General features: G+C 41.8%; 1 protein-coding gene and 1 pseudogene across 1 annotated transcript; both read left to right on the top strand.

Annotated features, from left to right (window-relative positions):
• The first annotated feature begins 9638 nt into the window (after positions 1 to 9638).
• Positions 9639 to 10610, top strand: LOC150018496 (olfactory receptor 2AT4-like). Its single transcript, XM_090267773.1, has one exon. The coding sequence runs from the start codon at positions 9639 to 9641 to the stop codon at positions 10608 to 10610; it is 972 nt and encodes a 323-aa protein (XP_090123899.1).
• Positions 10611 to 11419: 809 nt separating this feature from the next.
• LOC150018495 (TATA box-binding protein-like 1 pseudogene) lies at positions 11420 to 12622 on the top strand (annotated as a pseudogene).
• The last annotated feature ends 614 nt before the right edge of the window (positions 12623 to 13236 follow it).

Below are 13236 nucleotides of genomic sequence, written 5' to 3'. Positions count from 1 at the left end.
CTTTAGATGGAGTTAATTCTGTTCCCAGGATACCAGTGTGTTAAGAAAGAGAATGACATTAAAATGTTTTTTTGAGGGAAAGAATGACTAACATAGCAGAACCAAAATATACCATTGTGACTTCCATTTCTATTAATGATAGGCTAGGTTATGAAATCAACCTTTCTATGGGAAGAGAAACAGATGTCAAATAAACAAATATCTAATACATACAGGAAAGTGCTCAACCTCTTTGGTAATAGGAGAAGTGCAAATTACAACAACAAATAGATACCACCAGAAACCAATTAGACTGGCTAAAATGTCAGATAAAATATAAGAAGTATCTGCTTAAAAGTAGCAAATAGATTTTTAATATTAATAAAACTAAATGGTAATAAAGGAGAACACAGAAAGGTCAGTTATTAAAACTTAGACTGATAGATTAATAAAACAGAATAGAGAGCTCAGAAACAGACCCTTAAATATATGTACAATTGATGTACAAAGGAATAACACTGCAATCAGTGTGGAAGTTGGATGTATAATAAGTGGTATTAGTCTACCAGGTACCCATATCTCAAAAAATGAAATTTCTTTCCTTTCAGCTTGCTTTTGCTCTGAGAAATCATGTAGAAAACAGTCCAGGTTTTCACACCTAGGTTTATTAAGAGAAAAGAGAGAGAGAAAAGGATTAGAAGTAAAACAAAAGCTCCCTGGCCACCTCAAGTGTCTATAAGAGCAAAGCAATAGGGAAAAAAAGAAAAAAGAAATGGAGAGAAAGAGGAAACCCCCAGTCCGATTTGTAAACCCGTTGGAAGTTCTAGTTTTACGTTTGCGGGTGCCAGTGCTGCAGTTTTCCAGACATACGTATAGATTAGGGCGAGTTTTACCCATCAAACACATTCAACAAGTTATTTACTTTTCCCAGTCTATAAGTTTGTGCTAGGTCCATCAATATTTCAAGCAAAGTCCATTCTCATTTCCAATGGGGGAAGCTGGGACCCGGCTAATTTGCATACAACTCATTTGCATATGTCAAAAGTCCCGCGGTAGGGCCAGCCACCGCTGTGTTTTGACCAGAACAGGTAGTGTAGGCCAGAGATGCCCAAAGGAACTGGGCTGGAGGGAGGAGCCTTTGTGCGCGAGCTGGCACAGCTGCAGTAGAAGCTGGGGTAGAAGCTGCACCCCTTCCCGCTGATCGCACGGACTGGACCGCCATGTTCTGACATCTCCTACCTCAGGTGAACATAAAAATCAATCTCATTAAAGACCTAAATATGAGCCCTGACTGGTGTGACTCTGTTGGTTGGACATCGTCCCGCAAAGTGAAAAGTCGCTGGTTCAAATCTTAGTCGGGGCACATGCCTGGGTTGTGTGCTCAGTTCCCCGCTTAGGATGAGTACGAGAGGCAACTGAATGAGGCATCTCTCCCTCTTTCCTTTCCTCCCCCTTTCTCTAAAAATAAATAAATTTTAAAAATATCATTTTTAAAAAGACCTAAATATAAAAAGCAAACCTATAAAACTATACAGGAGACTATAGGCCTGATCTTAGGATGGGAAAATATTTCTTTGTTTTGTTTTGTTTTTAGATTTTATTTATTTGTTTTTAGAGAGGGGGGCGGAAGGGAGAAAGAGAGGGAGAGAAACAATTGGGGAACCAAACACACAACCCAGGCATGTGCCCTGACTAGGAATCAAACCAGCGACCTTTTGCTTTGCAGGATGATGCCCAACCAACAGAGTAACACCAGTCAGGATGGAAAATATCTTATAATGTTGAGGATACGCATACTCTTTGATCAAGCACAGCAGCATTTCTCTAATTTGTGGAATGTTGATAACATGTAACACTATACACCCATAAAATATGAAGAAATTACATATACATGCAAGAACATGAAGTAATCTCACATCATGTTGAGCTTTTTAAAAAAAATAAGGAGTCAAATATATATATAAAACAGGATTCCAGTTATATAAAGTTTAAAAACTGGCAAAGCTACACTATATTTTTATCAATGCCTGCAGATGTCATAAACTATGAAGAAAACAGAAGGCATATGATTAAAAGCCAGAAGGACCGGGAAAGAGCTGTAAACAGGGAGGGGCATTGGGAACCTTATGAGGTGTCAACGTTTCCTTCTCCCATGAATGATGGTGATATTGTGTTTGCTTTACAATTAAACTTTTTGCTTTACAATTAAATATGTAGGCTTTCCATGTTTTTACTCTATATGAATATGGTATTTCATAGTACAGTAAACTCTTAAAAGGCATCCCTCGATTGGGCATATCTGCAATTGTTGTTCTCAATGTTTGGTCCAAATCCTCCCATGGGGACAGTGGATAGTGGTGGTTTTCACATTCACACTAGGTATCAAGCTGTTGAATATAACTTTCCCCCATTCAGTAGTTCATTTAAGAAGTCTTTACCAAGCATTTTGGAGGTGCTAGACAATGCAGTAGAAGGGAGAGACATAGAGATATATCAGGATAGTCGCTGCCCTCAATTTGTTCACAGTCTAGTGAGGGAGGCAGACGTGGGCAGAAATAGCACAGTGTGTTGAGTGCCAATTCAGAGGGGAGCACAGGGCATGGTGGGAGCATAGAGGATGATATTTAATTCAAGGTAAAGATGTCTTCCATAGATATTTTTAATCTCTGACACCTGCTACTGTTTGTTTGGGAGTCCTCATGTAGTTAACATTGTGGTGGATGTGGACTGATTGCACAGAGCAGCTCCCACCGGAGCAGGGGAGGTATTATTCTAGTGCTGACAAGACTCGGTGCTACCTGTCAGGAGGGACTAATTTTAGCACCAAGAAATGGAGCTTACACTCAATTATGCGAAAGAACTTTAACAGCCACTTCAGGAATCACCTAGGTCAAAAAGGGGCCAGGGATGGGCAAAACAACAGTGCCCCCAAACAGACAGAATAGGAAACCATTCTCAAAAATTGAAGGGAGCAGGCAGTGACATTATTGTAGCATATGTTAAAGGGAAGAAAATCTTCCTTAGAAAATTGTGATAAAGATATGGAGCTTAAAACTTTAAGTAAAGGCATCAACAGAGACTATTTCAGCAAATAGTAATGAGGGTCTTTATACATAATTTTTAAAGTCACTATTATAATAATGTTAAACCAAAATGATGAAACAAGGCATTTTTTGTGAATTCTCACCTCCATTCCCGTTTCCTCCACCTGTGCTTGGTTCCCATGAAGTTTTGTACTCAGCTGCCAATGGCTAATTGACGGTCAATCGGGATCTATTATTGAAGTCTTTTCTGTGGGCTGAAATAAATCTCCTGTGCGTGGCTTTCTCCTGGTTTTGAGTACGGCATCAGGCACTGGTAAAACAGGGTCATCCCAGTCATTGCTGTGGTTCCATGTTCTAAAAGCCTCGAGGTTTGAAGCCGGGAGGGTCCCTGCACATACACACCCTATTCCATTTGAAAATGTGCTTACTGCTTGGCCCAGATGTTCTACTTCTAAGGATCTATCTATCTCAGAGAAATATCTAGGCCCATGTGCTCTAAAATACACATTAGAAAGATGTTAATTATAATATTATTCATAATAGCAATAATCAGATATAACTCAAATGTCCATCAGACAAACTCCATCAGATCCATACTAACAAATACCAAAAATCAGCTTAAAAAAATGAAGTAGGTCAGACAGAAATATTCCAAGACTTATTAAGTTAGAATATATGTGACACAGTAAATACAAAATGATACAATTTGTGTTAAAAGGAAACACTCCCCCCCACACACACACGCTTAGAAAAGGTCTGAAAGGACCCCACCAAATCAGCAATACTGATTACCTCTGAGAAAGGAAGGGAAAATAGTTTGTGAAATTTTTAAAAAATTGTTTAAATTTTACACCTATTAGTGAAAGAGTGACAGAGTTATAAACATAGAGCTCTGGAGCCATCGAACGGAGTCACGAAGAGCGAGGCAGGAGCAGTCTGTGACTGGGCTCGGCCCTGCCTGGGGTTGGGGCACAGCCCTGCACCTCAAAGTCTTTCCACAAAACCTTTGCACGTTTCTCATTGCAGCCCGGCAGTACAGTATATCCCAATCATGCAACAGGGGGTTACGATTTGGATTTATTAAAATGATAGCTCTCACTCATTAAATGTTTACTCAGTGGGAGGTGCTGGGCAAAGCACCGAACCCTTCCCTGGTGCCTGTGAGACAGGCAGTGTTGTTATACCCTGTTTTACAGATAAGGAAGGGAAGGCTCATTGCGGGTACAGGATTTATGCAAGGTGACATTACTGGAAAGAACTCAGGTCTCAGCCATTAGAACACGTGCTGCTGAACCACTGAACTAGAATTGGAGCCTTGGGTCCAAGTCCCAGCTCTGCCACCAGCCACTCAGGTGACCTTGGACAAGTCATGTCACTTCTCTAGATCTTGGTTTTCCCAAATGCTAAATAGGAGAAACAATCCTGACACGGCCTGTCTTTTCTGGCTATTGTGAGGCCAGATAGGGAAACAAATTCAACTGCCCCATTAGTGATAAACTTTTGGAACCCACGAGGATTGTTAATGATGCTGCTTTCATTATCTGCAAAGCCCAGGGCCAAATCCCCCACTCCACCTTAGGAAGTTGCTCCCACCTGGGGGACGTGAGGTCCCATGGGGAAGCCAACCTGAGAGAGAGGGCCCCAGCACACCCTGACTCCAGGGTTTAATGGGCTCTGGCTCAGCCCCTACCTGGCTTCCCCCCAGGGCCAAATGCAGTGACTCCACAGAAGACACCAAGGTGGATCAGGCATGGCAGGTGAGCTGGGCCCGGGAGGGAGTGCCCAGAAGCTGGCAAAGGCTGGGGCCGGCAGACAGGCTCAGGGCGGCCAGGGGCACGGAGAGCCATGGTGAGGAGTCAATGAGCACACGTGGAATGTGTGAATGTGACGGTCCAAGGGTGCACACACGGTCTGTGTGACCCTCAGTCAGACATCCTGGCAGGACAGGAAAGGATGTGCAGTCACAAGCAAGAGGCTGATGAGCTTGTTAGGGTACCTTACAAGGAGGCCAGGCCTACTACGGTGAAGAAAATGAGAATATTTAATGAGGTCTCTGTCAATATTATGAGTCACAGGTGAGGAAACTGTAGTTCAGAGAGAGAAAGTGGAAGGTAGTAGAGCCAGAATGGAAACCCAGGTCTTTCTAACTCCAAAGCTAATGAACCTGAACTTTGTAATCCACACATATCCTGCTCCTTTTAGACGAGAATAGCACAGCGTGATGAAAATATTGTGAGAGAATGGCATGGATTTGGCAGTTGTAGTGAAGTGTAACACACAATAACTATAAGGAATCAAGCATGCAAGAGAGGTTTGATAAATGGGGGAGCTCTTGATCTCCCTCCTTAGAGGCTTGGGTGATAGAGATATACATCTCCAACCCCTCACTGGGCCAAACAGAGCGGTGACACTCAAAAATGTTTTCTGAGCTGGAGAAGATCATCTTTTCCAAAGCCCTCAGTTTACAGATGGGGAAAATGAGGCTCCAAGGCCCAAAGCCACAGCTGGTCCAGGAGCCAGAACTGTTGGTTGTCAGACAGGGCTTAGCTCTTGCAGTATGCTGACTCTACAACCACCTCTGCTCTCACCCCTCACCAGCCATGACCTTGAACAAGGGCTTGTCCTTCTCTGACCTTCAGTTGAATGGTCATAACCACTCCCTGGCAGATTGAATGATGAGACAAGGTGATAATGGGAAGTGTGGCATCAGGTTGGACATTCAGGGGATTGGTTTTTCTGTCTACTTTGTTCCCCCCGCCCCCAGCACTATAACAGACTGGTAGGCAATCCTGACCAAGAAAACTGTCCCGTAAGAATACATTTAGTGTCCTTAAGCTCTGAAAACACCTCAGTAGGCCTGGCCGGTGTGGCTCAGTGGATTGAGTGCTGGCCCGCAAACCCAAAGGTTGCTGGTTCAATTCCCAGTCAGGGCACATGCCTGCGTCGTGGGCCAGGTTCCCAGTTGGGGGCACATGAGAGGCACCCAATCAATGTAGTTCTTGCATATCAATGTTTCTCTCCCTCTCCCCCTTCTTTCCCTTCTCTCTAAAAATAAATAAATAAATAAAATCTTCTTTAAAAATAAAAAATAAATAAATTTAATTTTTAAAAACACCCCCACAATATGTATTCAAAATTAAGTCAGTTAATCTGAACCACAAAATAAATGTAAAGAAGTCCAGAGACTTTCTGATTTTTACTATGATGCTACATTAATGCTTTTTAAAAATATCGAATACTAAATACTTTCAAAAACGTCTTGGTGCTCCTATCTAGCTGGCACCCTAACCACATGCCCACTCTGCCAAAACAGACGCTGAGAAAAGGCAGTACGTGAGCACATAAACCTCAACTAGTTGGTCGGTCTTGGGGCCCCAAGTAAGTGAGTTATCTGGGCTCAGGGTGATGACCCAGCCCTGCTAATAGTCTAGTTCCAGTTCTGTGGCCCACCTACTCTGTGACCTTGGGCAAATCACGGGCTGTTTCTTAGCTCCCCTTTTGTGTCCCTCACAAAAAGGGGTTAGACCAGCGGTTCTCAACCTGTGGGTCACGACCCCTTTGGGGGTCGAACAACCCTTTCATGGGGGTCACCTAAGACAATCGGAAAACACATGTATAATTACATATTTATTTTTGTGATTAATCACTATGCTTTAGTTATGGTTGGGGGTCACCACAACATGAGGAACTGTATTTAAGGGTCATGGCATTAGGAAGGTTGAGAACCACTGGGTTAGACTAACACTATTGAATTGCCAGTGGCACCTTCACTCTGATTTTATTATTCAGCAGCAAAACGAGGCCTGATGGGAAAGCTGTATTCTGGCTCCTGCCTCTAGAGCACCGAGCTCCTGGGAAGGGTAGAGTGCATTGTTACACGGAAACGATGAGGCCCCATGACAGTTCTGTGAATGCTCCCCGTCTGGTGGAGCCATAAGTACATAGATACACAGAAACAACCCAGTGTGATCATAATGATGACAAAGGAAAGCACAGGAACTGAGAAAGCCCAGAGAAGAGTCCCCTGAGTCCACCAAGACCTCCTCCTTAGAGGAGAGAATATTTGAGCTGAGTTTGGCAAAGGAATAAGAGCAAAAAGTTGCCATTTGACCAGAATGAGGAGAAATAAGCCTCAAGAAGATGGACTTTTAATGGCAGGCTAAGGAATTCTCTTCAGTCATGAAAAATCTTTGTAAACACGGGGTGAGAACCAGGATACTGGTTCAAGGCCCACTTCTGCCATGAACTTATTGTTTGACCTTGAGGAAGACACTCCATTTCTGGAGTTCAGACTCAGCATGTCTCCCTGTTCTTTAACAGAAGTGGGGCAGAGGAGAGAGGAGGAGAGTATGATTGAACCTGATGGTTCTGAATTGCTGCCCCTCAAACCCCAACTCAGCTTAAGTCAATGACATTTAATCCAAAATCAACTTCTTTGAGCTCTATAGACATACAGGAAAATGTCATTTGCATCAGTCTGGATATGAAAAAAAACCAATGATCAGTTTAGGCAGGTTGTGCCTGTTTAGCTGAGGGTTAACATTTAAGCTGAGATGCAACCATATTCCTTTCCTACCTAGGTAAGCAGGGCTGACCTCTGGAATAATATTCTTTCTTTCAAAGAAGTATTCAGAATGAAGTGGTCTGTTCCATGTGTCTTCTTTTTAAACTAAATTTATTGGGGTAACATTGGTTAATCAAGTTATACAAGTTTCAAGTGTACATTTCTATAATACGAAATCTGTATATTGTATTGTGTGTTTACCACCCAAAGTCAAGCCTCCTTTCATCACCATTTAACCCCATTACCCTCTTCTACCTCCCCCTACCCCCTTTCCCTCTGGTAATTGCCATACTGTTATCTGTATCCATGAGGGTTATTTAATTTTTTTGCTTAGTCCTTTCACTTTTTCACCCAGCCCCCCAACACTCCACCCCTCTGACAGCTGTCAGTCTGTTCTCTGTATCTATGAGTCTGTTTCTATTTTGTTTGTTAGTTTATTTTGTTCATTAGATTCCACATATAAATGAGATCAGATGGTATTTGACTTTCTCACTCTGGTTTATTTCTCTTAGCATAATTCTCTCCACATCCATCCATGCTGTTGCAAAAGGTAAAAGAGTTCCTTCTTTTTTACTATGAGTACTATTCCATTGTGTAATAAACCACAGCTTTTTCATCCATTCATCTATGGTAGGGTGCTTGGCTATTGTAAATAATGCTGCAATGAACTAGGGCTGCCTATATTCTTTCGAATTTGTGTTTCAAGTTTCTTCAGATATATTCCCAGAAGTGGAATCACTGGGTCATGAGGCAGTTCCATTTTTAATTTTTTGAGGAAGCTTCATACTGTTTTCCACAGTGGCTGCACCAGTTTGCATTCCCACCACGTGTCTTTTTAGAAAGACATTTACCAGCCTTTACTCCCCAGCAGGAACCAGGCTACCCACCACACTTAAGAGACTAAAGAAAAAATTGAGATGTATGGTTGCTGCTGACAATATCAGCTTAGAAATAGAGGGATAAAAGACAAAACCTTTGCCGCAATCTCTCCCCACATGAAAACTTAAGCTTCTAGATTCTCTGGGGACATGATGTAGAGAAAGAGCCCTGGTCTGAGAGTCCGTGGCCTGGGTCCCTGTCCAGGCTCTGTGGCTGACTGGCTGGGTAATCTTAGGCAAGTCTTTGCCCTTTTTGCCTATAAAGAAAAAAGCTGACAGCGCATTTCCAGATTTGGTATTTTTCGATTCAATGGCATGAGAAATGTCTTATCAGAATAAGAAAAACAGGACAGTTCTAGAAAAATCAGGGAGTGGGTACTCTTAAAATCATCAGGGTTGAAGAGGCAGTCATATAAGCGTGACCACGGACTTGCTCCTGGATCATAACCATGAACTTTGTCCTGGATTGCTTATTCAGAGGGACATCCCCGATTATTAGAGGGATTATTATTCTCCCTCTGGCTCTGTGGGTGAGCAGAATTACACGTCTCCCCGTCCTTGGCAAGAAGAGAACAACCTCTGGTGGCTGTGGTGTGGGGTGGATTTTGCCTTTGGCATTTGTCATAAGAAGACTTCTTTTCTGGCAACAATGGCTTATAAAATTCTTAAGTTTCCAGATGACCACAATACCTTCTCAGCTGGGACAAGAGAAGTCTGTAGGCTAGTGGTTCATCAGGAACAGCTGCTGAGTAGCAGCAGCAGCTAGGGTGGAGACCAGCAGAAATCTTTTCAAAGCACTTTTCACCATCAAAATTCAATAATCATTTTTCCCATTAAAATATAAACTCTAAGAAGCTGCCTTCCTTCTTCAGTTTCTTCACTGTATCACCTGAATGCAGCAAAATGACTTCCATTTGGTAGATTATTAGTTAATTAATAATTAACGTTTGACCAAAGAAGAAAGGTAGAAATTTGGGGTTCACATGGTAGAAGTCAGTACAATAGCCCATCATCTGTCTTCTAGAGTTGGTTGTAAATAATTGTGCTTATATGAACTATCAACTGAACATTATAGAATCTCCTTCTAAAACCCTTTTTACTATGGTTTTCAGATAGTCCCAGTATCCAGATGTTCCAGCTGTCTGTTTCCCAGAAATCCAGCTCTGTCTCACTATGGAGGCCACAACCTGTAATCAATCAGCGGATACTTTGCCAATCTTCTACCTGGTGGGCATCCCCTCTCTACAGGAGTCCCTCTTCCTCCCTGTCTTCTTCATCTTCCTGTTCTTCTACCTGCTCATCCTGGTGGGTAACACCCTGATCCTGGTGGCTGTGGTGGCAGAGCCCAGCCTCCACAAGCCCATGTACTTCTTTCTAACCAACCTCTCTGCTCTGGACATCCTCTTTACCACAATCACTGTTCCCAAGATGCTGTCTCTATTCCTGCTTGGGGATCGTTTCCTTAGCTTCCCTGCCTGCTTCCTGCAGATGTACCTCTTCCATGGCCTCTCCTGCTCTGAAGCCTTCATCCTGGTGGTCATGGCCTATGACCGCTATGTGGCCATCTGCCGCCCACTACATTATCCTGTCCTCATGACCCCGCAGACCAATGCTGCACTGGCAGCCAGTGCCTGGCTCACGGCCCTCATCCTGCCCATCCCAGCAGTGGTGCAGACTTCCCACATGGCTTTCGGTAGCACTGTTCACATCTACCACTGCTTCTGTGACCACTTGGCTGTGGTCCAGGCCTCCTGCTCTGACACCACACACCAGACCTTCACGGGCTTCTGCATCGCCATGGTGGTGTCCTTCCTGCCCCTTCTCCTGGTGCTTGTCTCCTATGCCCACATCCTGGCTTCGGTGCTTCGCATCAGCTCCCGGGAAGGACGCTCAAAAGCCTTCTCCACCTGCAGCTCCCACCTCCTGGTGGTTGGCACCTACTACTCCTCCATTGCCATATCCTATGTGGCCTACAGGGCTGACCTGCCCCGCGACTTCCACATCATGGGCAATGTGGCATATGCTATTCTCACACCTGTCCTAAACCCCCTCATTTACACTTTAAGAAACAAGGATGTCAAAGCAGCCATCACCAAAATGTCATGTCTCAGAACTCAGTCTGGGACAGGAACCCTTGGCCTTTAGATGCAGTTAATCCTGCTCTCAGGACACCATAAATATTGTTGAATGAATAAATTAATGAATATAGTATGGCAAAAGAAAAATCAGTTAAGCAGACATCTTCAATAGTGGTGCTCACATTTTGGTCCAGGGCTTTTCCCCTGGTGCAATGGAATATGTTAAGCTTTATGGGAAATCTTAAATTGTTATGTAAGAATTTCATTACTTAGTAATGCTAATGCAAGAAGCCCTTTCTAAAACTAAAAGAAAAAGTCTGAATGGGGAAAAAAACCTTTATAATCAAAGTAAAAAATTAAATTAAATTAAAAGATATATCGCAGATAAAACATAATTATAATATATAAATAATTCCTAAAATTTAGAAGAAAACTTCTAAGATTCCAAAGTAAAATGAACAAAATACATAAAGTCTGGTTACCAAAAAATGCAATGGTCTTTATACAATGAAGATATTCAGTCTACTAAATAAAAAGAATAAAAATTAAAACTACACTGAAACACCAGTTTTCATCTAATCAGATTAGTGAAAATCCAGTTATTTGACAATCTGCATATGTAAAATCAGAACTCTCATAACTTGCTCGAGAGAATGCAAATTGATACAGAACTATACCTACCAAAAGCACATATGCATTTACCCTTTAAGTAAACTCACCTAGGAATCTATTGAAAAGATACATTGGCAATAACTCATTAGGCTATTCTTTCATCCCTGGGGGATCGGCGGAACAAACTATAAAAAGTGTACAATGCAGACACAAAAGGGAAATTAGGAAGCTCTCTATTTACTGATTTGGTGTCATCCCTAGGCTATGTGGTTAAGTGAAGAAAAGCAAGCTGCAAAACAGTGTTTTTGTAAGAAATAGTTAATTTGTCAGAAAATTTAGAAAAAACTCGAGGGATTAAACCCCAAACTAATGAGGTGTTTACCTTTAAGGAGAAGGAGAGAACAGGGTAGAGGCAACAGGAATGGAAGCAAGATGAACTTAAATGTACAGTCTGACTTTAGAAATCAAAGAAATCAAAAAGAAAAGACATAATTTCCCCATATTTAAAACAAACAGAAACACTTGACCCTGGCTATCAAATTAATGGCATGACCATGCAGAAAATTACAAATGACTATAAAAACAATTCTTTGGCTATACATCCTAAGAGGGATATAAAAACAAGAAAAATCATAACATCTTAAACTTCATTGAATAGTCTTTTCAAAACATGTTATATGCATCCAGAACAACAAAGCGCTGAAGACAGAGCCTAGCCTCGGGGCTCCTAACAACGGGCCAGCAGAGACTGGGGAGTGCGACGCCTCGACATCAACCTTGTCCTCCAGTTCATCCTTTGCGTCCGATGCAACCAGCATAGTGGTGCGTCCTCTGCCACCGCCCCTTCTTCCCACGGATGTGATCTTCGTGGTGGGATCCGTTTTTAAACGACCCCAATGGATGCAGACGGTGATTTTGCATTGGACCTTCTAATCACAAATGTAGTCTGCATTTGTAGAACAAGATGCCATTTGAACTTAAGGAAGATTGCTTTGGAGGAAGCAAATTATAAGTGTGATGTTGGAAAAGTATTAATGAAGCTTAGAAAACCTAAAATTACAGCTACAATTTGGTCCTCAGGAAAAATTATTCACACTGGAGCAGCAAGTGAAGAAGAAGCTAAATTTGCCAGACATTTAGCCAGTAGTCTGCACACGCTAGGTTTTCAGGTAATAGTCACAGATTTTAAGGTTATTAACATTTTAGCAGGGTGTAACATGCCATTTGAAATCTGTTTGCCAGAATTCACGAAGAATAATAGACTCCATGCCAGTTATGAACCTGAAGCTCATCCTGCTGTGTGCTATGAGATAAAATCTCTACACACTGCTTTACAGATTTTTTTCAACAGGAAGTATCACAGTAATAGGGCCCAATGGTAAGGGCAGCTGCTACTGCTTGGAACAGATTTACCCATTTGTGTTTAAAGCAAGAAAGAAATATTGTAATTTGTCACTTAGTGATTAGAATCCCTAACGAAGCACTTTTTAAAACCTGCTGCACATTGGACTCAAAGCAAAAGGAAAACTGGACCAACAGTAATTGAGGAAATAGACTATTTTATTCATTCACACTACAGTGGAAGCTCCAGTCCCTTTGGATTTTTTAAAAATTGTATTTTATTGATTATGCTATTACAGTTGTCCTGATTTTCTCCCTTTGCACTCCTCCACCCCAAACCCCCACTTCCTACACCATCATCTTGATCAGAAATCCACACCCTTTGGAATTTACTTCAAATTTTGTTGTAACAGAAAAAGGAAGTTACAAGACGTGACAGTGCTGCTTTTACAGAAGCACATTCGCAGTAATTCTCATGTCCCTTAAGCAGAGCTGTCACAGTGTGTCACCTTAAGTTTTGTTATTACTTTTTTCCAGTTTCAGTTAATGCGTTATTTGTAAATAGTCTTTTACATTTTTGTATGCCGAATATGGGCACAAAAGAACCTGTAAAAGTTATCTTTTCTAATTGAATGTGCACAAATAAAAAGTTGGAAAAGGTCAAAAATAAAAAACAAGAATATGTTATAGTTTTATTTTCTTAAAATAGGTTAGATTTAAATTACATGTTTTTATAACTA

This window comes from Furipterus horrens, unplaced genomic scaffold (assembly GCF_987537825.1).
Source record: "Furipterus horrens unplaced genomic scaffold, mFurHor1.1.pri manual_scaffold_2, whole genome shotgun sequence".
Taxonomy (NCBI): domain Eukaryota; kingdom Metazoa; phylum Chordata; class Mammalia; order Chiroptera; family Furipteridae; genus Furipterus; species Furipterus horrens.
Note: the sequence above shows the minus strand (reverse complement) of the source record. Positions and strands in the feature narration are given on the sequence as shown.